The following is a 24,750-nucleotide window of genomic DNA, read 5'->3' on the forward strand; positions in this document are numbered from 1 at the left end:
AAATGACAAGCAGTTTTGATTTACCATACATAAAAAATTGTAAGCTGAACTACCTTTTCCACTATAGGTCCTTTTAATTGATGTTGTTTCTGTGTAAATAAATGAAGTATTTCAGCTTCCTGCACTTAGTTATCACTATTTTCTAATTTGTATGAACACAGTTAAATAATTTAAGTAATATATTTTTTTAATGATTTAAACATAATCACTTTGTTGTCCATCAGTATGCAGAAATTTAGCAGAAATGTATTAGGCTCCTAATCATATTAGTAGAGACCATTTTACATTACATTCTTTATTTTATCACAGTTCAAAACAAACCCACATGTGAAGAAAATTATTTTGGTTGTCCTAGTGGAAGATGTATTCTGAACACCTGGCTTTGTGATGGGCAGAAAGACTGCGAGGATGGAGTGGATGAATTGCATTGTGGTGAGCACTTAATCTGATTTTAGTTCTGTGGTCACTGACACGTTTTCAAAACAGAACGTGTGTGAATGTATCTTAAAGATTGAATGTAAAGCAAGAAAGGTCTCTCATGCAAAATTTTCAAATAGAAATCTTTTCAGTATTTTATTCCCTATCTTACAGTAGAATGAAAGCACCGTTGATATTTTCTTTTTTCTCCTGAAGAGACATTTTCATACAGGCTTTTCTGTTTCTTTAAGATCTGACAGCTGCACCAATTCTTTATAATTCCTCACTAGAACATTTTTATAGATACAATCAGTTCATGTTAACATTTTCTATCTGTAGCAGAAAGTAAACAAAATAGACCTTTATGGCATAAAAGTAGACATTTCTTGCATCAGAGGCCGTATAGGTATAGCTATGTAGAGTAACAAACAAAATTGTTGGGAATAAAATACAGCAATAAATTGTTGAAAATTTGAAGGGTTCATTCCATCTCAGATCTATTATGGTTCCTAAATTCTGCTTAACTGAGGAGCAGTACAGGTTGATTTTGTTCACAGTGAAAGCTGGCCTTTATATTTGTATGGATTAATAGAACATACGATTTCCATAGTTCAGTTGTAGTTGAACAAACAAATGAATTTTTTTCAGAGATAAAGAAGGAATTTTAGTCAATCTTTTTCCCCTACTGACAATTCTTACCCATTTTGTTGAGGTAGTTGTTAAAATATTCCATTTTTGAATCAGATTAAATGAGTGAAAATTCTTTTTATTGCTAATACTTAAGTCTGTTGTCACTAATTAAAACAATATAAATTTTGTCTATTGTCCTTAAAGAGTCTTCAGCCATTTCCAGAAAGATCACCATAATAGTATTTATTTAGAGTATTTCCACCATCTGATTTGGAAGCACTGACATTTGCCATTATTTTCAACTTATACTAATATGCTACAATTGGGCAGACAGAAAGCACTAATGTGGTGATTTCTATGCTGAGGGTTTCTTTGGATAAACTACTGGGAGCACAGGGCTGTTTTGAACCTAAAAAACAAAGTGGCTGGTGTCATTCCTAGATTCATCCTGCTCGTGGAATCAGTTTGCTTGTTCTGCAGACAAGTGCATCTCTAAGCAATGGACTTGTGATGGTGAGGATGACTGTGGAAATGGTTTAGATGAGAGTGATGCTATTTGTGGTAAGTAGAATAATTTTAGCTCTGTGTCATGTGAGACTATCCATACAAAAAGAGCCCAAGTGGATCCATGAAGGTAGCAGGAAGAGAGCAAGTATAGCAAGTATATTTCACTAAGATTAAGTGATGGATTGAGCAATTCGAAAGAGTAGAAATGAATGCTAGGATACAATATTTTTAGAAAAAATCCTGTTTAAAAAAAAAAAAGAAAAATATGTAGTCAAGCAGTATGTTGAGTTACTTGATTTGGAATTATTGGAGATTTTCTTTCTCCCACTACTACAACACGTGGTGTATGCAAGTTCTGAATATCTTTAACTTATTGCTGTAGAGTGTAGTTATGTTAGGTTTGTGTGGCTTATGAGTATAGTTCCTTTATTCACACAGTCCCAACATAAAGCCCAGAATTGGTTCGTAAAGTTATTCTGTTAGAGAGTGACAATAAATGACATTAAATTAAATTTCCTTACAGTAAATTCAGAGAATGAGAAAGTGTGAGATGTAATAGATTGCCAACATTTTAGTGTAAAATATAAGCTAGCATATATATATTTGCCATACTACACCAAGAACAATTTTCTTAGCAACAACTCATTTTTTCAGGTTCAGTGACGTGTGCAGCAGGGACATTCAGTTGCCTGGGCTCCCATGCCTGTGTTCCTCAGCACTGGCTTTGTGATGGTGAAAGAGACTGTCCAAATGGAAGTGATGAACTCTCTACAGCAGGCTGTGGTATGTTTGCATGATAAGATGTGTGGTATTTCTTTGCTTGGTACTTTTGCCTTTACAGTATCCAGATGTTGTTTATTTCTATAGTTATACTTCTGCATTGTCAATTGTTAGTACAACCACAGGGAGCATACATAGCAGGATCTTTAAATGTTTTAAGCAGCCTGATATCTTCAGATTTTGTTAATATATACTGATGTACACAAGCTGAAAGTTGTCACGTCATGCATATTATACAGTGTGTTTACTAAAATTAGCAGATCGTTGACTACAGTCCATTTCCTGAAGAAAATGCTGCTGCATGTGAGAGAAGTTGTACATCATAAACAGAGATACAGTATCACCCTGAGTTTCTTCTCCCTAATTGTTCAGATGCCAAATCTCCCACCCTGCAAACTATTGCTTTCAGTCTTCTGAGACGCATTTGTATTGTCAAATGTTCAGTACTAGTTTAATTAGGGGTTTTGTTTTATAACTGTATATGAAAAAAGTATAGATTAAAATTACTGAGATGTGTCTTCACTGAATCCATATTGTGATATATTGCTTTTTGGTTGAGATATATTTTGTGTGTTTATGGTTTTTAAAGAGCTTCTGTTCAGGAGCAGGAAGGAAATCTCTATTTGCCAAACTTTGTTTCTCAGAGGCAGACCTTAAGTTGTAGACAGCATCAGCTTCTGAGACTTTTTTGCGTTGGATTATATGAGAGGCCAGCTATCTTCTTCATTCATTGCTACTAAGATGAATACATTATTCTGCCATTTACTTGTGTAATGATTTGCATAAGAAACAAGTTATTTACATTGAATACACTGAAGCTAACTGGTTGTCATTCATCTGTAAGAAAATTTGTCTGCCTTATTCTTTCCAATTTCATCTATGTTTTATGTACTGTATTCTCTTTAGCTCCCAATAACACTTGTGATGAGAATGCTTTCACGTGCCATAACAACATCTGCATTCCAAAACAGTTTGTATGTGACCATGATGATGACTGTGGAGATGGATCAGATGAATCACTGGAATGTGGCAAGTATAATAAAATAGAGAAAATAGAAAAGTTCCAAACTGTTAAATATAGGGCCTTCTGGAAGGGTTGTTACTTTAAAGTCATTATTGGATGAAATCGCTGATTACTGTACTTCTAGGATACCGTCGCTGTCATCCTGGAGAGTTCACTTGTGCTGATGGAAGATGCTTGTTAAACTCCCAGTGGCAATGTGATGGGGATTTTGACTGCCCAGACCATTCTGATGAAGCACCTATAAACAAAAAGTGCAGAAGTTCAGGTCCGTATTTAATTGTTTTAGAACCTGTCTAACCATTCTTCTTGGGAAACAGTAGTTTGGGATTGTAGTTAGGCAAATGTGAAACTGCATATCTTAAATACACAGGTTTTTGCTGGTGTAATATGCCTTACCTGTGATAAACCTCATATAATTGCTGAAACTTCAAACTTTAGGGAGTACGTTAGACTGTTACCAGTCTCCTGCCGGTTCTACTGAAGATCTTAATATTATGAACATACAGAAGAGTTTTCAAATGATCTCAAAAACTGCAAATGAATTTTACAAACTGTGAAAGCCTTGGGATTTGTACAGTACAGCCAGTGATACATGAATTTGTAGCTGTGTCTAACACTGCTCCCTGTTTAATGATCTGATCTTTTTCCAAACTAAGTCATTCGTTACGGGAGGGAAATTCCCTCAAGTTATCTTGTATTTCAGCTTTAGTTCTCCCTTTAATTTTTCCGAATCTAACTTTAAAATCTATTATGGAAGTTCTCTGAAAGAAGTACAGACAACTTTAATTAAATCTAGTTCTATGTGACAGTAAAAGTTCACTGTTGTTAGTGTAACTTTTTGTACCGCTGATTGGTATTACATGGAATAAGTGATACGTAACACATGTATTAGAATTCTAATTTTCGTTACCTCACTTTAACTTGCTCTTTGTAATCTAAGATAAATGGTCAGCCTCATAAATACGCTGACTGATTTTGACCAAATTTGTCAAAGATGGGTTGCTTTAAGTTTTCCAAACGGGGGAAAAACAGATAATAATGTCATCAGCAAAGGAGATGCTTTAGAATGTTCAGTCCTGTTACTAAACACCATAGCACTCACGGGGGAAAGAAGCCATGCTTTCTAAATCTTACAGGAATTACATTTTGTGCAAAGACAAGTAGGAGTTTCTCAATTAAAAGAAAACAACTGTATAGGAGATTTCACACATTTTCCAGCAGAGGAATAAACCTTTAAAAAATAAAAAGAATTTATATCACCACCTGTAAGGAGCTAATATTCAGTTTTTACTCTTTCATGCTCACATTAGAGCTGGTCTATGAGAAAATTAATTCTAAATACTAGTCAACTACACAAAGCTGTGTCCTCTTTTTTCTTTTCCAGAGCAGTCATGTAACAGCTCTTCCTTCATGTGCAAAAATGGCAAGTGTATTTCTCAGAGTAATGTTTGTAATAACAAAGAAGATTGTAGCGATGGCTCTGATGAGAAAAGCTGCCACATTAATGAGTGCCTCAGCAAGAAAGTTAGTGGCTGCTCTCAGGATTGTCAGGATCTTCCTGTTGGATACAAGGTGTGTATCTATAAATATGGTGTAATACAACATCAAGTCTTAACTGTTTCTTAACTCTTCCATGGTTGTAATAAAACTGTTACCTCCTTCTGATGAAGTGTCTTACCTTCAGAGTTCTTGTTCACATTACTGTATCTGTTACACAGATTTTTAGAGGTTATCAGCAGTTCAAAATATTCACAGATTCATAGAATGTTTGGGTTGGTAGGGACCTTTCATACCATCTAGTTCCAACCCCCTTTTATAGGCAGGGATGCCTCCCTCTAGCATAGGTTGCTCACAGCCCCATCCATCCTAGCCTTGAGTGCTTCTAGAGAGGGAGCATTCACAACCTTGCTGGGCAAAAATTATAAAAATTTGTATATAGACCTCACCAAATAAACACATATGCAATTGAAAATAAGGAATGCCAAATAGGGTTCATTGTTCATATGAACAAATCCTTTTAGTATTCTTGAGAAGATGCCTTTTTCTTAAAGGAAGAATAATAATTCATCATTCTAACGGGAGGGTTATTTGAGAGGGAATTATGTTTATGATCACACCACCAGTAGCTGAGAGGAAATGTACTTTTATCTGTCTGCTAACAGTATGAATAGCAACACAATTAGAATATTACGTGAAAAACTGAGGATACTTGAACTTTATGATGCTAACATGTTCAGGAGATAATAAAGAGTCAGTAAGTAATTCAAAATGAATGCATTTGTTTGGGTTTCTTTTTTTCAGTGCAAATGCTGGCCTGGATTCCAGCTGAAGGATGATGGCAAAACGTGTACAGATATTGACGAATGTTCTTCTGGATTTCCCTGTAGCCAGCAATGCATCAATACATATGGAACGTACAAGTGCTTGTGTACTGATGGGTATGAAATACAGCCTGATAACCTAAATGGCTGCAAATCCCTTTCAGGTATTGCTTTTTTTTTAACCTATGGTTGTAATGTGTGATATTCCTTATCTCCCAGCTGTGTTTTGCTCGTCTTTTGTGCAAGATAAGCAGTTACTTCAAAGTACATGACTTCAATGAATAGTAGGAAAGTAATGTTTTATTTTGAGTATGTATTGTACTCAAAGCATTTATCAGGACAGTTTTAAAAAATCACTTAATTTTACTTCTTAATAACTTATCGCATTATGTTTATGTAAAAGATTTCTGAGGTTTTATTTCATCTACTTGAGATTACTAAACTGCACTTGAAAGCTCCCAGTTTGTTTAATGAGTACATGGCAAAAAAGGAAAGAAACAGGAAAGTATAACAGAAATGGCCAAAATCTATTTTTCCTGGAGCATATAGAATTCTTCACTTGCATATGCAATAAACAGTAAAGTTCAAATTATATTTGTAATGGTGTTTATTTCTTCACACCTCTCTCCATGCCCCTGATATTTTTGTATACTTCAGTCAGTAGGATTCATTAGATCAGTGAAAGACCAAAATGTTAACAGAAATTCAAAAATCCATTAGTCTGCTGGGTTTTGTTCATACTACAGACTATTTCCTACTCTAGCAGACTCCTACTTCTTCCAGCTTTGCCAAAAAAAAAAAAAAAAATTCATTTTGATAGTTCTTATTTTTGCTTTACTTTTTAACAAAACCATGTAGTTTCTTTCTAAATGATGTGAAACAGGATTATCTGTTTCCCCCCTTGTGTTCATAGGAACATAGAATTATCGAATCCTTAGGGTAGGGTTGTAAGGGAACTTCTAAGGTCATTTAGTTCTAATTAATGTCCAGGTGCTTCCCTGAGTAATCAGAGAGCACAGGATGAGATAGAGATGGAGGATGAAATTTTCACTTTAATCTTACCTCAAGCCACTCATACAGTGAGAAGCTGTAGACTACTCAAACGAGCGGGATCTAGAACACATAATGGGATAGTTGTGTACTGGAGTTGTAACATGGTGGACTTGAAAAGTAATAATGAAAATTATTACTTTTTGTGCTGTGGCAACGATGGTTGTGTAGAGAGGAGCTGCCAATATGTGAATGTGTAATTTCTTGCATAAGTTGCATAAGTTGAGGACTTCACAACAGCAGAGCCTTGGCAAGCTTTCTCCACAACCCACCGACAGTCTGTGCTGATGGTGATGCCTCAGTTCTGTTATGAAATGATGAATGTCTTAGGAGTTAAGCATGTGGGTAAGGTGGGATAAGGTATTTTGAACAACAGCAGAGCAGGATGGACAGCACATAACATCCCAATCATAATATCTAAGTTGTAGGTGCGAGTCTTAAATACGCTTCCTATTAATATTTTTTTGGTACATCAGTCTGTTAACAGAGCGAAAATAAGACACTTTTTTTTTTCCTTAATTTTTATTACTACACGTGCCAGTTTCAGAGATGTTTCAGAGTGATGGCGTAATTGAGTATCTGAAGGATTATTGTTTAATAAACTAGAAATCTGGGATTAAACAAAAAAAGCCAAATCTGGCTTGAGTTCAGAATTGGAAAACCACATGATGTCCATATAGCTCTGTTTAGTTATGTGTAGAATGTTTCGGGTATTGAAGTCTCAAAAAGCTATGTTCAAAACATGTTTGCTTTGCAACAGAAAAATAAAATAGCGTCTTAGTGATCATTTGAAAGTGTTCAGATGAAGACAAGTGGCATGAAATTTATTTCAAATTTAATCTCTGGCATTAAATTAGCATAAAATAGTATGGTTCCCATATTACAAATGCAAAAAAATTAAATTATGTTCAAAGATATACTAATTGATTGCCTGGTTCATTTTTATACTGCATCATTGATCTTTCTTGGAACATTTGAATGTTTTAAATATTTCTTTCATCCATAACATTGATCAGAGCATGTAACATTTATTTTTCAAACCACCTCTATTTCAGCATTGTATTCCTGATTTTTCCATAAATTAACGTAAAAGCTAGTCTAATATATTCTTTCTCCCGGGGTTTAGATGAGGAACCTTTCTTAATTCTGGCTGATCATCATGAAATAAGAAAAATTAGCACTGATGGATCCAACTACACTTTGTTGAAACAGGTATAATCATAGTACCATGCTCTAAGTTTAACTCCATACTTTTATTCTTATTTAACGTATGCGACTGACAGGGATATCATCCTCCAATTGGCACTGTATGCAACACAGAACAACTGCAATACTTTTACAGTTTGGAATAAATAAATAAATTGACTATCTTATTTGAGTTGTCAATGATTAAGGCTCAGGCAGTTGTTTTGTCAGTCATTCTGATTCTATCAAAAATTGTTATTTGTGGTCCTCTTCCACTGCAATGTATTTTGAACAATTTTTATATTTTCTTTCCAAGTATATTCACACATATATGGCCATGTATTGTTTGGGCTAATTACTGTCAGAATCCAAATCTGCTTTTTTATTTAGATTAACACAATTCCAATATTTGCAGTATTACAATGCATGAACATGTATCCTTGGCTAAACCTGTTTTTGTGTGTGTAATTGTTCTAAATTATTATGCAAAAAACCCTGCTATTTGAAAATATCTACCAAAATAGTTACCCAGTTGCCTAGTAAGTACAGAGCTATCAATTTAGCAGTTTCTGCTCTGCTTGTATGCTTCACCTAAGTGTAGTTACTTACCACAGATTCAAGTTCAAAAGTATGTTTTAAGGAAAGCATCTATTTTCTTCAATATTAATATTACAATTGAAGCAGACTTGAAAATCAGTTGTGCCAGTCAATAGCATTAGGCTCTTTATGACTTTTTGTGTCAGTAAGCAGTGCATCTTAACGTCACGAGAGGTGTTGAGGTTTTCAGAACAGTAATTGCACAATTAATCACCTTGCATTAATCATTTGAATTTATTTAAGCATAGCAAGCATTTTGTCTGTTTGTTCTTCTGAAATCTTTGTGATGGCTTCTCATTTGCATCTCACTGACTCTCCTCTTTTGCTGGTATATCTATTGCTAGCAGCTTGTGAGAAGAGGGGAGCAACAGTCAATTTCCTTTGTTTGGTGCTGACACATTGGCTTAGCACTTCATCAGTCTTGAATTTAATGAACTCCTTTTTCACTGCATTAGAAGCAACATAGCTCCAGCCATTGAAGAGAATCTGTGGTTTCCGTATCATATCAATTTACTAGTCTAATGTATACTTCAGCTTTTGAAACCTTTGATCTCATATGTAAGACATTTTTGAAAAATACATAGATTTGAAAGCTGAAGAGGGAGCTATACCAGCATAACAGGTGAGCTGTCTTCCTCATGAGGATGTCTTTTTGTCCCTGTGTTGGTATGATGAATCAGCTCTAACCCTTAGGTATCTGCTAGATGAAGGCAAATACCAGAGCTCCTCTGGCAAAGGAGCAAAACCGCCCTTCTCTGTGCATTTGATCTCTGCTTTGTCATTCTAACAATTGCTCATATAAACTCAGAGTAGAGGAGCTGAAAGGAGTTTGTTCAGTCTTCTCTGAGTTGTTATGCATCAGCCTTTTACTCTCATTTTTTTTCATCCAAATGTACATAAACAGGTCAACTGTTTGGATTATGTTTCACATATACTCTTTGCCTTCCATTTCCTTCACTTGTAGTCATCAAAATCCATAGGCAAAGTAGACAGACTCTTTGTTGTTAGTAATTTACATACTATTTACCTCTTATTTTTGCATTAGGGCACTGAGGGGATTACAAATTTTGGACTAGAACATGGTGTGTTACACATAACAGATGACAGCTGATGTCATCTAAAAATTTCACCATTTCTTCTAAAATCAGTCTAAACAAAAAACAAAAACAAAAACAAACAAACAAACAAACAAAAAAAGACAAAAAAAAGACAAAGAATAATGGAAGGAGGACTTTAAAGAGCTATCCAGAGCAGGAAGAGAAGATGTGGTCAGGACAGGGAACTCTGCAAATAGACAGAAACAATTCTACTTGCAGTTGATTTTATGAAAAGTATTGGAGCTAAGCTGACCGAAAAGAAAGTATTTGCAGCCATAGACTTGAAGGCAGACAAATTCATCTATCAGCTTGTTACTTCAGAAGTGCACACAGTATTTTAAAAGATATAAAACTTATTTTTCAGAAGCTATTGACTTTGATTTCTAGAATGTTATAGATTTTTGATACACTTTTGTATTCACTCATTTGTGGTCTTTTTTGTTAAGAACTTGGAGTGAGGCTTTATCTGTAGGTGCGTGTGCTTCAGTAGTAGTAGGAAGAGAGAGATCCATTGTTTTGCAGCACGATTACAACTGACAGAAGTGCAGCCAGTTTTATGTACTAAAACTCTGCATGCATAGACATGTGATTATTTGAAAATGAGCAGTCCTTCAACACTGGTTTGTTTCAGGCTTTATTTACTGATCTTTTATGTTGCCTGATCACTTTTTTTACCTCTGTGTTTTGCTCAAAAGATAGATTTAACTTATTACACTGTGGTTTGCAGATAAGCTACATATCACTTTCTAGGCAATTAAATATTGTTCTTTGTTGTTAGCTAGTCTGGAGCATTCCCTCTGCAGCTATGAATTTCATTAACGAGGGAGGTTGCCTATATGCCTGAGAATAGAAGGTCATTGGGGTGATAACAGAACTGATGAAATGATTTTCTGGTTCTAAAAATGCAAGCTTTTTACTATTGCTGTTTCATCATTGATTGATAACAACATCTTTGTGTAATATTAACTGTGATTTCACTACAAGTCAGCATGCTAAGCAGATTATAAGGCAAGGCTTTTTTATTCTCAGATAAGGAAACGAGGGTCATCATTTGAAAGTAATACCTGCTTCTTACCTGCTATTTGGGATGAAAAGCCACCAAGCTACTCTTTCCAGCCTATAGGATTACCTCAACTATGATCACCACTCTTTGATGTATTGGCTTGGTAACTGGAGTCACAAGAGACATCCAAATGCCTGCCAAATCTCTAACTTTTATACTTTTTTGTATAAACTACAAATATACGTATGTGTGTGTTTTATAGTCTAGCATCTGAGAACTTTAAACCTTCTTATCCCGGAATTAAAATTCACACTTTCTGACATTACAGTTCCTAATTCCCAATTCATTTTTATTAATAATAAGAAGTAACTACAAAAGATGGTAAACGTTATGCTATTTCTGATTTTAGTGTCACAAAATGAATATACTCTCATTTTCCAAAGAGCTGACGTTTCTGTATAGAAGAATATTTTACATCCATTCCTTAGTGAAATAATATTCTAGTGCTTAGATTAGATGGAAATGGTGGTACAGTGTTTGGGTTTTTTTCCCATAGTTTGCCAAAGTAATGCCAAAGGTAGTAATTAAAAAAAAAAGATTTAGCAAAATATAAGTATTTATTGAAAAATTCATTTTATTTTTAGAAATTGGAAATGTCGTATCTTCATTTAGTTTGAAGGCACCTGTTTCTTTTGAGATGCAATAGTTATTTGTCACCACATTTTTTTTCTGTTATAAGTTTTATCTTATTCTGATCGTTTAGAAGTAATGTACATTAAGGAGAGGTACTCAAAAATAGCAGTAAAATGCAGCATAATTTGCATTCTGAATGTTATCAAATATTCTATATTCATACTTACTTGAATAAGTGGACTTGATTTTATTTTGTTTATCCCTGTTTTTTAGGGACTGAACAATGTGATTGCAATAGACTTTGACTATAGAGAAGAGTTCATCTACTGGATTGATTCCAGCAGACCAAATGGAAGTAGGATAAACAGAATGTGTTTGAATGGAAGTGATATCAAGGTAACTGCTGATTTATAATGTCAATATTAGAATTACATTTTTCAGTATGTAGGGAAATTCATGGTGGTGACCTACATTGTGAAATAAGGTATGAGTATACCTTTAATCTAGCAAGTTATAGTAAAATTGAAATTCATTTGGAACTTGTCTGACGTAGGCGTAGGAACTAAGAGGACTGCATTTATCAGCTAAGTTCTGTATGACTTGACAGTTGACTCAATTTTTACTTCAGTGGGGCTTACAGCAAGCCAAAGAAATAAAGATGTGTAAATAGGTAGGCTTGGTAAATGTACTGATCTATTATTTCTTTGTATACAGTTTTTCTTGATTTTCAGTTTAGGTTTCTCACTGAAGAGGAAGTGAGGCAATGAAAATAACTCAGTCTTTATGAATGATCCTGAAAAAAAAAAAAAAAACCAAAAAAACTGTGCCTCTCTAATCTGCTTCTATATTGGAATAAGTTCACAAATCCACTATTAAGCATATATATATACTTTTTTTTTTTTTTGAACTTGTGTTACGCACTAAGGAATTCCTCACTTCCACCCTTCTGACCTTTTTCTTAAACAAGGGACAAATGAGTGGTAACATACCCTGTGAATTTTGTTCACACTGGTACAGTATACAGTATTCAGTATACAGAGAGGAAATATTGATAATCAGTGCATTTAATTTTCATGAAAAGTTTGTGTTTTCTATTTGAGAAATTTGGCCTGGATTTAGCCTCAATAGATTTTTGTAATTTTTGCTTTTCTAGGTAGTCCACAATACAGCTGTTCCCAATGCATTGGCTGTCGATTGGATTGGAAAGAATCTGTATTGGTCTGATACTGAAAAGAGAATTATTGAAGTATCTAAAGTGAATGGCTTATACCCTACTGTCCTTGTGAGCAAAAGAGTGAAGTTTCCTAGAGATCTCTCCTTAGATCCACAAGCTGGGTATGAAGCAACTGTTTAGCAGTGATTCAAGGTTTTGTCATGTGTTGTTGTTTTGGTTTTGGTTTGGTTTGGTTTTTTTTGCCTTTTTTTATTATTATTTTTAAAAAAAATTACAACATTTGTGGTAAGTTTGATTGTGTCAACATCTGTGTAGGATGTAAGATTCACAAAGCCCAATCTCAGCAGTACATCAAGTTATCAAGCCTAAGCAATTTAAATGCACTTGTTATTAGTTCATAGTGAGTTGCTTACAAGCTCGTCTAACATCAGGACTGTTCAAACCCTGTATATTTGTTACAGGTAGTTGTGGAATGTCCAAAGCTATGTAGAAAATGGAAAGGTCATGGAATAATTACCAACATATTCTTGAAGTCAACTAAATTATGTACCATTACTTTTGCTTCTCTAACCAAGCAAATGTTGTATTTTGTTGTTGTTTTTTTTTTTTTTAGATACTTGTACTGGATTGATTGCTGTGAGTATCCTCACATTGGTCGTGTTGGTATGGATGGCTCCAGTCAAACTGTTGTCATAGAAACACAAATATCTAGACCTATGGCACTTACAATAGACTATGTCAACCACAGACTGTATTGGGCTGATGAAAATCACATCGAATTTTCTGACATGGATGGATCTCATAGACATAAAGGTTGGTCAAACTGCAACTGTTTCTTGTTAGTTTGGTAACTTTCAAATTGTTGCTTTGTTACTTAGACTGCATTGTAAAATTTTTTTTTTTTGCAATCTTTTTTTATATTTTTCCCTTCTTACCAGCATTTTAAAAGCAGTTTTTCATATTAATTTCTTATTGCGAGTAGAAATAATTTTTAAACATGCATTCCACCTTTCAAATATGTTCAAAGAAAAAAAAGTCAAATGAATCAGAAACTGTAAGAACAGACTCATCAAAATTGACTGCTCTGCTGATTTTGTACTCGAGTATACTTGTTACATGTGTTCTTGACCAAGTTATAAACTTGACTGTTGAAACTGGAAGGGAGATTTCCTGATTCCATGTATTACATTATGGCTAAAAGCAGAGTTTTTTTCCAGCCTGGGAAAGCCAGGAAAGTTTGCTCAGCACAAATAATTGAACAGACTAGCATTAGAAGTGTAATTTGGGGCTTTCTTGGTAGATGGATAGAATAATAACTTCTGAAATACTTGTATGATGAGCTAATTTTTATTCTTGTGTTCACCTTCTTATCTAACAGGTAATTAAAAAGATAGTATCTTTTACCTATAAAGTTTTTTAACAGATGCGTTATGCTGTGATGAGTGCTTCTCATATTCAACGTGCTATAATTATGGTATAGTCTTACACATTAATTCAAATATATGGAATACTTAGTATTATTTTTGAGTGTTTTTTTCTGCTCAGATGAAACTATTATTTGAGCTCCCTTTCACAAGCATTACCCAAACTTTGGAACTGCTGTTATCCTGGTAAAACTCTTCTATTTGGGGGCTTTTCTCTTTTAGTCAGTGCTTCCAGGTTTTCTCTGAGCCAGACTTCCAGACTGGAAATTTGCTCTGAGATGAAAAATAGCAAAAAAGATTGTCTAGTTCTTGTGCTCACGAAGAGCAAGTTACAAGTGGGGAAATAAAAAATTTGACAGATTTTTGAAATGCTGGATTGCAGAGAGTACAGCAATAACTATGAAAGCTGTAAGCATTCCTGTTGATCTTGATAGGAAACAAGGATGGTTTGATGGTGCTAACCTGATTAGCTAAGCAATACTTGTCCAAACATCCTCTGTCTTCAGGCTAACCGTCTATTTTTTCTGACAGAGTAAACAAGGCTCCATACTCTTGAAGTTATTTCACGTGCTGCTGTCCTGCTATGTAATTGTTATATGATTGCCCTCTTGTACTTTGTGTATCTTTCAAGAGAAAGAAGTAATGGCCACACCTAACAGGCAGGCATCACATCTTTATCGGTTTTCTCTTTCAGCCTGTGCTTCAGAACTTTTCTTTCTCAGTAAATGTCCAGTTGATTTCAGGAGATAACTACAAAATTCCAGCTATACTGTCTTTCATGTCCCTGTGACTTTCCCTCGCCCAAATGAATGCAATCAACATCACTTGCTTTTATATTCATAGAGTTAGCCTCTTCCCCAGAAAGTACATGAACTCAAATTTGTGACAAATACAGCTGGTGATCAGCTTCACTTCTAGCAACACCATCACCAGTTTTAGATAGTTGAATGCATTTATGAATTCTTAAGGGAGAATGTCTGACTCCCTGAGTATTACAGTGAAAGTGTTAGAAGTCAAGTCTTTCTGGACTGTCCATAGGATGATAAGCCTATCAAACTATCAAATCAAAATCAAGTTGTAGAAAAATGTATTGTGAATTTAACATAGGATGGGATTCTTGGCCTCTGAAATGGATCAGCAGTATCTGTAGGCACTCCAAAGAGTGATTTGGGAGTTCTGTAGATCTACACCATATAATGATCAATTTATGTTTAATCAGAATCTTTTTTTCCCCTTTTCCACATAAATGTTTCATGTCTTAGTGCTTCTAGACAGAACTAGGAACAATTCTAGAAGATAAAAGTTGACTATCGCAATTGAATTGTCTTAATAAGGGAAACTCGACAAAGTTCAGAGACTGGCTTTTAAAGGAAGTAAAACATAGTGATCTCTTCTAGCTTTTTAATACAATAAACTGTAATTGCTGTCAATAAGCACTTAAGAAAAATGAGTTTCATGGCTTGCGATGACTGTGTCCCTTGAAGACGTATTGTTCACATGGACGTTATGGTCTGTTTTTCTTCTGTCATTCTAAAGCACTTTTTATTGTGAAGGTGAATGCTTGAGCTTTTTCTATTGTCCATACTTTCAAATGCAGAGGAAGGATCAGGGCACAAGTATGATGAGCACAAATACATGCTCACAGAGCTGATAAAAGTCTAAATGGGTAGTGTGAGCAATGCAGTCTGAAGTGGCAGTTATTGTAAGCTAAGTTGTTGGGGTTTCTTTTCCTACCATTTTCTATGCCTTTTGAGGATACAACTATTTTAGTGTGAGGTTTTTTTGTTTGTTTTCTTGTTCTGAGAATACACTGTTTTGATCTTAAATTGCTCATTACAGAATGTGTGAGAAAAAAGTCACGGTGACTCCACAAGATCCACCAAATCTCTTGGTGGAATGGGTGAATCTTAAATCTTAACATATTGTGAAGAGATTTTTGCAGCTTTAAGTACTTTGTGCTCGAAGCGTCTTAAGGACAGACAGGACAGTATTAAGCAATCTTTTGATACAGTGTGTGTAAACACTGCTTTTTCATGCAGCTGCTATTTACTTGCATTTTGGAAATTTAGGGTGTGATTTGTAACATTTTTGCATTTATTTTTTCAAGAAAAGAGAATATCTGCTGCTTTTCTTTTGTAAAATTCCTCAGCATTTCAATAGAGAAGTGAGCTTTTATAATTGTAAAGAGAGTCCTAGCAGGAACTTGGAAAACATGATAACTAGGCCAGAAATCTTACACTGCTTGGGAGCTCTTCTTGGCACTAGGGGCAGGAATGACCTTGCTTATCTATTTGAAGTTTAATGCGTGATTATGTAAACAGTCTTTAGAGCTTAGTCACAAATGTTATGCACAGTAAATGATTAAGCAAGCATTGAAGCACTAATCTGGCTAAGCACTAAGCTGTTTTACTTCTGTAAGCTTAAAGAAAAAAAGAAAAGTATTCAAGAATTTGACTGACTTAACAGCTGCTTTTGGTTCCCTTTGCCCAAAGGAGATGGAAACTTTGTCATTTCCTAGCTATCTGATTGCCTCATGCAGGTTTTCCTATCCTTCCAAAGTCTGAATATACAGAGATGCTTACTATTTTTCAGTTTCACTATTAGAAGACAAAATTTCAGTGTAATGAAACAACAGAGATTGGGTTTGATAGTCCAGCTGAGGAAGTACAGAAACTCCTCTAAGCTAAGATTAGAATTTGTCAGTGTCCACTTGTTCCATGTTTTATATTCTAAAAGCAAAAGTTTACCACTTCATTACTTTATCATGGAGGGGCATAAAAATTAAGACTGAAGACTTGTTGAACTTTTAAACAAAGTGAAAACTTGCAAGTGAATGTGTTAACTGCAATGTAGTTACCAGAGAGAAGCTTTTCTCTACTATAATAATTTGAAAAGTTCTTCAGAATTGGCTTCTACCTGAGCATTCACACCTGTTCTAAAGTATTACTTGAAAGTAATGATTAAAATGCATTTGGAGATTATACGCTCCTTTATTCCTTTTAGCATCTGTAATTTCAACAATTGCACTCCTCCTAGGTAAAAAGAGAATACTTGTATCTGATTCTAAACTGTGCCATCTGAGTTTTATAGCAGGGTGAATCCAGTTATTCATGGATTGTACTCGTGCAAAAGTAGTGTAACAGATGAGATAACTAAATTCCTTCCAGATTTAAACAGCAGTTTTCATAGATGAAAAATTAGAAAAATCTGAAAACTTTTAACCTGAGATGACAGATAAATGACAGTTCTAATATAGCAACTGATTTTTTTCCAGCTTTTTTGGCATCTATGGTTCTACTCATCAAAGCTGCATCTGATATTAGCACGAACTCATAGTTGTTTGACATCTGCTATTTGATTACATATTTGGTATTCATAATTGTTCAGATAAAATTCTCCATGCGTCTTCCTAAATCTGATTATTTTATTATATTGTATTCCTTTTACTTAAAGGTTACTATTGAGGAAAAGTGACAAATTCCCCTATATTAAATTCACACAATTCCATTACTCTTAAGTTTCCCCATTCTCCTGTTCATGCAGACCAGTTTATGATGATTGTCAACAGTTTGGTTTCTGAAACTTCCAGTTGTTGTTGCCTTGATTTGCACAAATTTCATTAAATTATAAACCTCTGAAAATATTTTTTCTATATATACGTTCAAGAATTAATGGGTATTTACTGATAATGTCTGTGTTAGTTTATGGCTATATTGAATTTTGTAGTTAAAAATCCCAGGTAGCATTATTTTCATCTCTGAAATCATACATACATTTCTATGCTTATATAAAAATACTCCAGAAATATGAAGAATATGTAGTTCAAACAAGCCAAAAAGAGGTGTTATCATGATCTGTACAACTTAGAGCATATCAGCTTAAATCCGTGGGACAAAAATTAATGTACAGTGTGAGAGGAAGATCTGCATTTTAATTCTGTGTATGAACTGTAGTTCTAATGAATGTGCATTAAAATCTACAGCTGTTTAAATCATGCATTAATGTGCTGGTCAAGTAGTGACCCTTATGTTGGTCTGATGTAATTTTAGTGTTTTACAGAATATATTACTAGTGGATTTGCAAGTAGACATCTTGAGTAAATGTTTTCAAACAGGTGACGCAGGGAAATAATTACAACTCTAACCTGGCTTTATTCTTAATTTGCAGAAAGTCAATCATTTTTACAGTGCTTGCTAAAGAAAAGTGAGCAATTAGTCTTGCTCTCCTTTTTAAAAGTGCAATTCAAACCATAATGTATGCTGTGAGGGTAGTAATTAGCATTGTAACACGTAACAGATGTATGTCATTTATGAAGAGCTAGACCAGCAGGTAAATTATCTAGAAGTGAAAGACTGGGGAAAAAAAAAAAGAAAAGGGTGTTTCTTCTACTATATATGTTTATGATAAATCATTAATTATTACCTGAGATTTTAAAAAGCTTAGAATACTGACGTCTCCACAAGCACAGAACAAGCACAAGGGACTATCTTACTGTTGTGCCATGAACTTAAAACAAATTCTGTCACAATTTTGTTGGTTTTTTTTTGTCAATCACAGTTGATGTGAAATATCACTTTTATAACCTAATTCTTGCACATCAACAGTGCTGATATTCCATTGTTTATATTATATCAAATGCTAAAGGAATTTTTAGATTCTGATGTGTGCATAATCCATTTAAGCTAAAATTAATTGTACACCCAAATATCTGAATTTGTCTTATGACAATCTAGAAAGGCAAGTAAGCATTTTCTCACGTATGTGTACTCAGGATATGGCATTTATTTGTAATGAGTGAATACCCAAAAAGAAGATGACTGCTACAGATATTTTTCATTAGAAGGGAGTACTACAGAAGACCAAATCAAGACAATTTTCTCACGTAAATCTTCATGTGCATTAAGGCTTTTACATGCCCATTTATTTTGGGTTCATTCTTGACTGTGATCAGAGTAAGAGAATATAGACGTATTGAAAAGCACATTTTTGAAAATATAGAAAAATGGAATGGTATCTGTGGCATCTTCAATTTGATGTCAGAAGCAAGGGTCATAATTTATACAAACAGTTGCGTCTTCAGACTTAAGTAAGATAGAGGCTTCATGGATAGGGCAGTTCCTTGCAGCTTCTTCTGTCAGTACAGTTTGTATTTCAAATTAGAAGATGTCCTTTACGATCAGTGGGGAATACAACCCTGTGACTCAAGGGCTACAAGAAAATTTTCCATAGTAAATACTTACAATCTACCTAACATTTAAAAAATGCTGAGTTTAATGTATCTAAGTCTCAGTACGTAAAGGCAGCATGGTAGATTGTGCCCAGATTTACTCATAATCACATAATAAATATCATAGCATGATGAATGAGCTGGAAGAATTAATTTCAGTGAAATAACCGCCTGAGTGGCCACACAGTAGTCCAGTTCTTCTTACTAGATAGTGATTGAAAGCAAAAGCCATTTCTTCCACATAGCATGCATACACACAGGTTTTGATGAACTCATCCTTCAGAGTTATAATTTCCTTCATCCAAATGACATTAATGTGTAAATTCTGCACTTCCTTAATTAATTACAGTAATCTAGCCATAAGCATAGGATATGATAATTAGTATTCCCAATTAATAATTATGCTGAGGCGCTTTAAACATCATTCATTTTTTAATTTAAAACTAGTGAAATTTCCCTTTGCTGAAACAGCATTAAGCTTAACTCAGCGTTATAAAGATGTAAAGTTTGAAGAATCTCTCCAGAAGCTTCAAGGAAAATCTTAAGTGAACAAATCTTATGTTAAATGAAGTAACACAAAGAGTAACAATGACCAACATTTGACTTCTTAGTCTCTGTTGTGCCTAGATGTGGAATAATGTGTTTATTCCAGTTTTTGTTGCTGGATGCATCATACTGTGCAGCTCTGTATTGCTATCTAATCTGTAGATAATTCTCCCCACCAAAGGAGTTGTTCAGTTCACTCCAGAGCAGAGTAGAGATAAAATTAATATGCAAGCAGCTGATGTAATTAGGTGATAAGCATATAGTTTTCTTTTTTCATTGGACAGGTGAACTCTGCTCCAGGCACTGGGTGTTTTCCAGAGTCTGGGATGTTTTGCTTGTATCATATTTTGATCAGTCCTCTTCATTAGAAAATATCAGACTTAGGAAAATAATGGAGATGCCCTTACTTACACATTTTATTCTTCCTTTCTTGTGTTTGCTTGGCTCGTTACTTTGATGACAAATCTAAGAATAATAATACTTCAAGAACTCTTTATTTCATTGCTAAGAAAAACTTAGCAAGAATTGACATTGAGAATGATTCGCTTCTGTTTTCAGAAGTTTTCACAACGTTTCTGCATATATGGAATGCTTTTCTTGAGGATACCGAAATATTTAGGAATCCATACCAATGTTGCACGTGACATAAATGCCAAAATTGACTTTTCTTTTGTATAATTGCACTTTCACTCGTTTTTCAGAAATGTTGTGAAGCTCCTTTAAAAAAAAAAAAGAAAAGAAAAAGAAAAAAAAATCCTGTTCTTCTTGTTGGATGGTTACTGCATGTGCAATCATACAAGGAAGGGAAAATAATCTATGGTCTAAGAAGCAAGGTTTGCATACGTTACACTGGAGTTCACTATGTGAGCAAGAGAGAATTTTTTAAAATTCTTATTCCATCTACAAAGTATTGGTCATCAATTGTCAGTGAACTATGAAATGCTTCAGCAGGAATTTTCGATTTGCCATGCCAACAAGTTCCAAGCATTTTCATCTAAGAAATCAGTGTTAAAATAACAGATGCACCTTCTCTAATTTGTCTTATCTGTAACTGGAGTAAATCAGTGTTAAAAGACCATAATTTACAAATTGAACATTGTGGTCACGTGTTCTCCTGTGGCATTTAGGACTACAATTGTATGCCGTTTAAAAAAAAAAATAGAATTCAGTTTAGGTTTGCCAAGAACAAATATTCCAAGTATACAGTACAAAGAAGGACATCATTAAGCTTTTTCTCCCTTTTTTCTTTTCTTCCTTTCTGAAATGATGTTGACTTATTAGTTTGTGATATTGTAATTCTATGATAAAAGTGTATTAGCAGTTTATGTATTTTTTTTTATTGTATACTTTTTCTGCTAGGAATAAGCAATAAGCCCTCTTAATACTGTTATGCTTAATGCAATGCTGTTTAACTTGGCAGCATATTTTCCCAAAATGAAATGTTAGTAATTGTCATAAATATTATAGAATGCAATGCATCTGTATATATATACATTGTTTTGTGTTTTTCTAATAACTTTTCATCTTCTGTAAGAGGTGGGTTAAGGTATACTTAAGTTTTGTCCTACTTTGAAACTTGATATCTGATTGGCTTAGAATCTGGAGGTGATTTTTGTTAACTGAAATTCTTTCATTTCCTTAACACTGATTGGGCTGACTGATTCCAAGCAAACAGAGCGCGTGTATCCCCATTCATCTTTCTCATAATTGGTAATAGAGAACGTTTTAATCTTGACACATTGTTATGACATCTATTCTCCAGACATTGTGTAGCAGTTGTATCTGTCAACCCATGCAGTATGGAATATTTTAGTTGGCAGTCTTCCAAATGTGAACATTAATCTTAGCATTTCTTCTTACAGTCCCTAATCAAGATATTCCAGGGGTGATTGCACTAACGTTGTTTGAAGACTACATCTATTGGACAGATGGGAAAACCAAATCACTCAACCGTGCCCACAAAACCTCTGGATTAGACAGACTGTTGCTAATTAACTCCTGGCATACCATAACTGATATACAGGTGTATCATTCTTACAGGCAACCTGATGGTAATTATTCCATATCTTCTGTTCCGCACATTGATGCATTTCACATAGAAGCCAATTGCTAAATTAACTGAAGATTATTTATCAACAGTTTATTTTTTTCTGCATTATTTTGAGTTTTAGATGTCTTTGAGTAGACATTTTAAAATATAAATCTGTGATTAATGTTGTAAGTATATCTGTTATTAAATAAATGCTATGACTTGTTCAGTGATGAGATATCCTATGAGTTTTATAGATACTGATTGGAATTACAGAATTGTAAAGTTGTGTTAGAGTCCGAGTCACCAGTTATAAAGATCACAAAAGTGTGTCATGAAGACATTTAGCATTATTATTGGGAAGAGTGTTAATAATACAGAAGAATACTGTTGTTTAGAAGCCTGAGATTGAGAAAATGTCTGAGAGTGTAGGTTCACCTGATCTAATGTCTGTCTACTGGAATTCTAGGTGAATGCAGTCTGGCACTTGACCCAGATGAGCTGATTTTTTTTCTCATTATTACATATCTTTTTTTAAGTTCTTTTTTCTTCCTCTCATTGTTTCATTACTGAATGTGCATCCTTTGTGATAATTGCTGCACACAAAAGAAAAAAATAGCTTAAAGGCAAAAAGAAAGGGATTTTGTAACATTTTCCATTTTAAAACTAATGTGTGTAATATAATTTTTTCTGTGAAGCAAATACTCCGAAGTAAACAGAAATAATACGCTCTGATATTCTTTTCCTATTCTATCCACAGTGTCTAAACATATGTGCACAGTAAACAATGGTGGTTGCAGTCATTTATGTCTTTTAGCCCCTGGCAAGATGCATACATGTGCCTGTCCCACTAACTTCTACCTTGCTGCAGATAACAAGACATGCTTATCAAACTGCACTGCCAGTCAGGTAAGTGCATATGTATATTCATTTTACTGTGTTCTCACCTGCTTTTAAATAATGAATGCTGGTGAAATATGGAAGCTCTTGTCAAAGGAGCTGAAGTCTAGGTAAGTGTTGGAGGTATTGAAGGTGTTTCATCTTCGTGATTATTTGTTGAAAATAAAATTGCAATTGCCTTTTTTTCTTCTAGAGAGTGTAGAGCTTGTTCTCTTCTAAATGTGTTTCTTCCAGTTATTAGAAAAGATAAAGCTAATAAATTTATCAAATTGCTTTGTAAAGCATTTATATGAAATACTTAAAATAGATTACAGAATGATTTGAAAGTATACATGAATGAGCATTCATTACACAAATAGGAAAAAAAAAAAAAAAGAGGAGCTCAATTCAGTAGGTAGATAATTAAATAACGGAATAATGGTTACAGTAGAAACAATCCAGTAGCTGAAACAGAAATGGTAGGATGTGCAATTACTTAACAATTGTATCAATTAAAACACTGAGTTATGTGTGCAAGGTGATTTCCTGCAACTTCAGGCACATATTCTGTAGAGCAGATAAACAGGTGCTTAAATGATGGTTCTAAGACTTTGTAGGATCAAATTATGGAATGCATGAAATGGAATGAATAGTTTTTATCAGTGGAGCTCAAGTGAATGTACCAAAGTCATTAGAACTATAGTGACTTCTATCAGCTGAAGTCACAGTGCACTGCATCTCCAAAAAAAAAAATAAAAATTGAATACGTGTTATAAAATAAAAATACTTGACAATTAGTGGAACAACGCCACAATCACTTAATTTCTCATAGTTTGTTGTTTTTGGTTTTCTTCTTTTTAAAAAAAAAAGTATTATGGAAATCTTTCTTCCTTCTTTCTCTCCTTTTTACAGTTCCGTTGCAAAACTGACAAATGTATTCCATTCTGGTGGAAATGTGACACTGTTGATGACTGTGGAGATGGCTCTGATGAGCCTGAGGAGTGCCGTAAGTGTATTCTAGATCTGGTACCCAGTTTTGTCAGTAGAGTCAAAAACCAGTGTACTGCTTTATAGAAGTTAGATGATTTTCTCTGAAAGCTTTTGTTTGCAGTACGTCTTTGATTTCTTTGGCAGCTGTCAGATTTACAGAGGTCAATATCTTGACTGTCATCCTGTAAATATTTACATTAACTAATGTTTACTAAGCTTTTGATATCTCTGGAGAAAAGATACAAGTTTTTCATGTTTTAAACCTTTTTTCATCCCTTTTCAATTTTTGTTGAAGATTTTATATTTTAGTTTTGTCTGTCTTCAAGAAAAAAATTCTGCCACATTTGATCTTTTTTTTTGTGATAGAATTGTAATATTATGAATCTCACTGGCTTTTATTTTATTACAGTTATATAAGCTTAGCTGCACATTATCATGAGTGCAATTTCCAAAATAACAAGAGAAACGTTCTCCATGCGATTCCTTCTAAGAATCTTTTTATTTTTCCCAATAAGTCTTTTATGCATATATTTTCATTTTGTACTTCTATAAATATTTCCAAAGGATAATTTGAGGAACTAAATCCCACCAGTCCAGTATGAATAATTTTATGTAATGATAATTTGCAGTGTATCTTTGACACACTTTTTATCCTTGACACACATCCTGAAAGTGGTGCAGATGCACCATTTTTCTCAGTAGTCTCCCATAGTCCAAATAGCAGATTCCCATAGTACTTCTCCACTAAACAGTAGACAACTGGAAGTCAGTTATGATTATGTTTTCAGTTTCTCAAAGGATGACTGATGTGAGGCAAGTAGCTGACTGCAAGTTTACTTAGTAGTTGGAAAAATACCTGTCTAGTATACTGGGTTCCCAAAGAAAAATGTTGTTGATGGTGCTGTTTTCTGTCTCAGTCGTTAACTGCTTTAATGATATTAAATTAATCTACAGAAATCAAAATACCATTATATTCTTACCTCAAGCTTAAATACACAGAGAACTCTGCTATTCCTTACAGTCTCCCAGACAAGTAAATATTTATGAAAGATATAGCTATAGGACTGCATAATTGTCCACTCACACTAACAGCAGTGGCTATGAGTACAAGCAGTGGTAGACACATCAAGAGTGAGATGGTGAATTTCTTAAATGCATATTTAAACTGAAATGTTTATATCCTAAATTGCGAGCTTATGTTCAGCTAACAGCAAACATCCATCAGTAGAGGACTGTA

At 34.2% G+C, this 24,750-nt stretch overlaps 1 protein-coding gene across 5 annotated transcripts in view; it reads left to right on the forward strand.

The window, feature by feature from the left end:
* Positions 1 to 24,750, forward strand: part of LRP1B (LDL receptor related protein 1B) — a 587,100-nt gene that overhangs the window by 488,425 nt on the left and 73,925 nt on the right. For all 5 annotated transcript variants that reach the window (XM_052675647.1, XM_052675649.1, XM_052675650.1 and 2 more), the window contains 14 exons: positions 310 to 432; positions 1,489 to 1,608; positions 2,209 to 2,337; positions 3,241 to 3,363; positions 3,483 to 3,623; positions 4,743 to 4,930; positions 5,660 to 5,843; positions 7,856 to 7,941; positions 11,518 to 11,640; positions 12,398 to 12,579; positions 13,032 to 13,231; positions 21,478 to 21,666; positions 22,405 to 22,553; positions 23,436 to 23,529. In XM_052675647.1, the coding sequence (XP_052531607.1) occupies positions 310 to 432; positions 1,489 to 1,608; positions 2,209 to 2,337; positions 3,241 to 3,363; positions 3,483 to 3,623; positions 4,743 to 4,930; positions 5,660 to 5,843; positions 7,856 to 7,941; positions 11,518 to 11,640; positions 12,398 to 12,579; positions 13,032 to 13,231; positions 21,478 to 21,666; positions 22,405 to 22,553; positions 23,436 to 23,529 (2,031 nt within the window). The remainder of the gene's footprint in view (positions 1 to 309; positions 433 to 1,488; positions 1,609 to 2,208; positions 2,338 to 3,240; positions 3,364 to 3,482; positions 3,624 to 4,742; positions 4,931 to 5,659; positions 5,844 to 7,855; positions 7,942 to 11,517; positions 11,641 to 12,397; positions 12,580 to 13,031; positions 13,232 to 21,477; positions 21,667 to 22,404; positions 22,554 to 23,435; positions 23,530 to 24,750) is intronic.

Source organism: Tympanuchus pallidicinctus, unplaced genomic scaffold (genome assembly GCF_026119805.1).
Source record: "Tympanuchus pallidicinctus isolate F22 unplaced genomic scaffold, pur_lepc_1.0 scaffold15, whole genome shotgun sequence".
NCBI classification, from domain to species: Eukaryota; Metazoa; Chordata; class Aves; order Galliformes; family Phasianidae; genus Tympanuchus; species Tympanuchus pallidicinctus.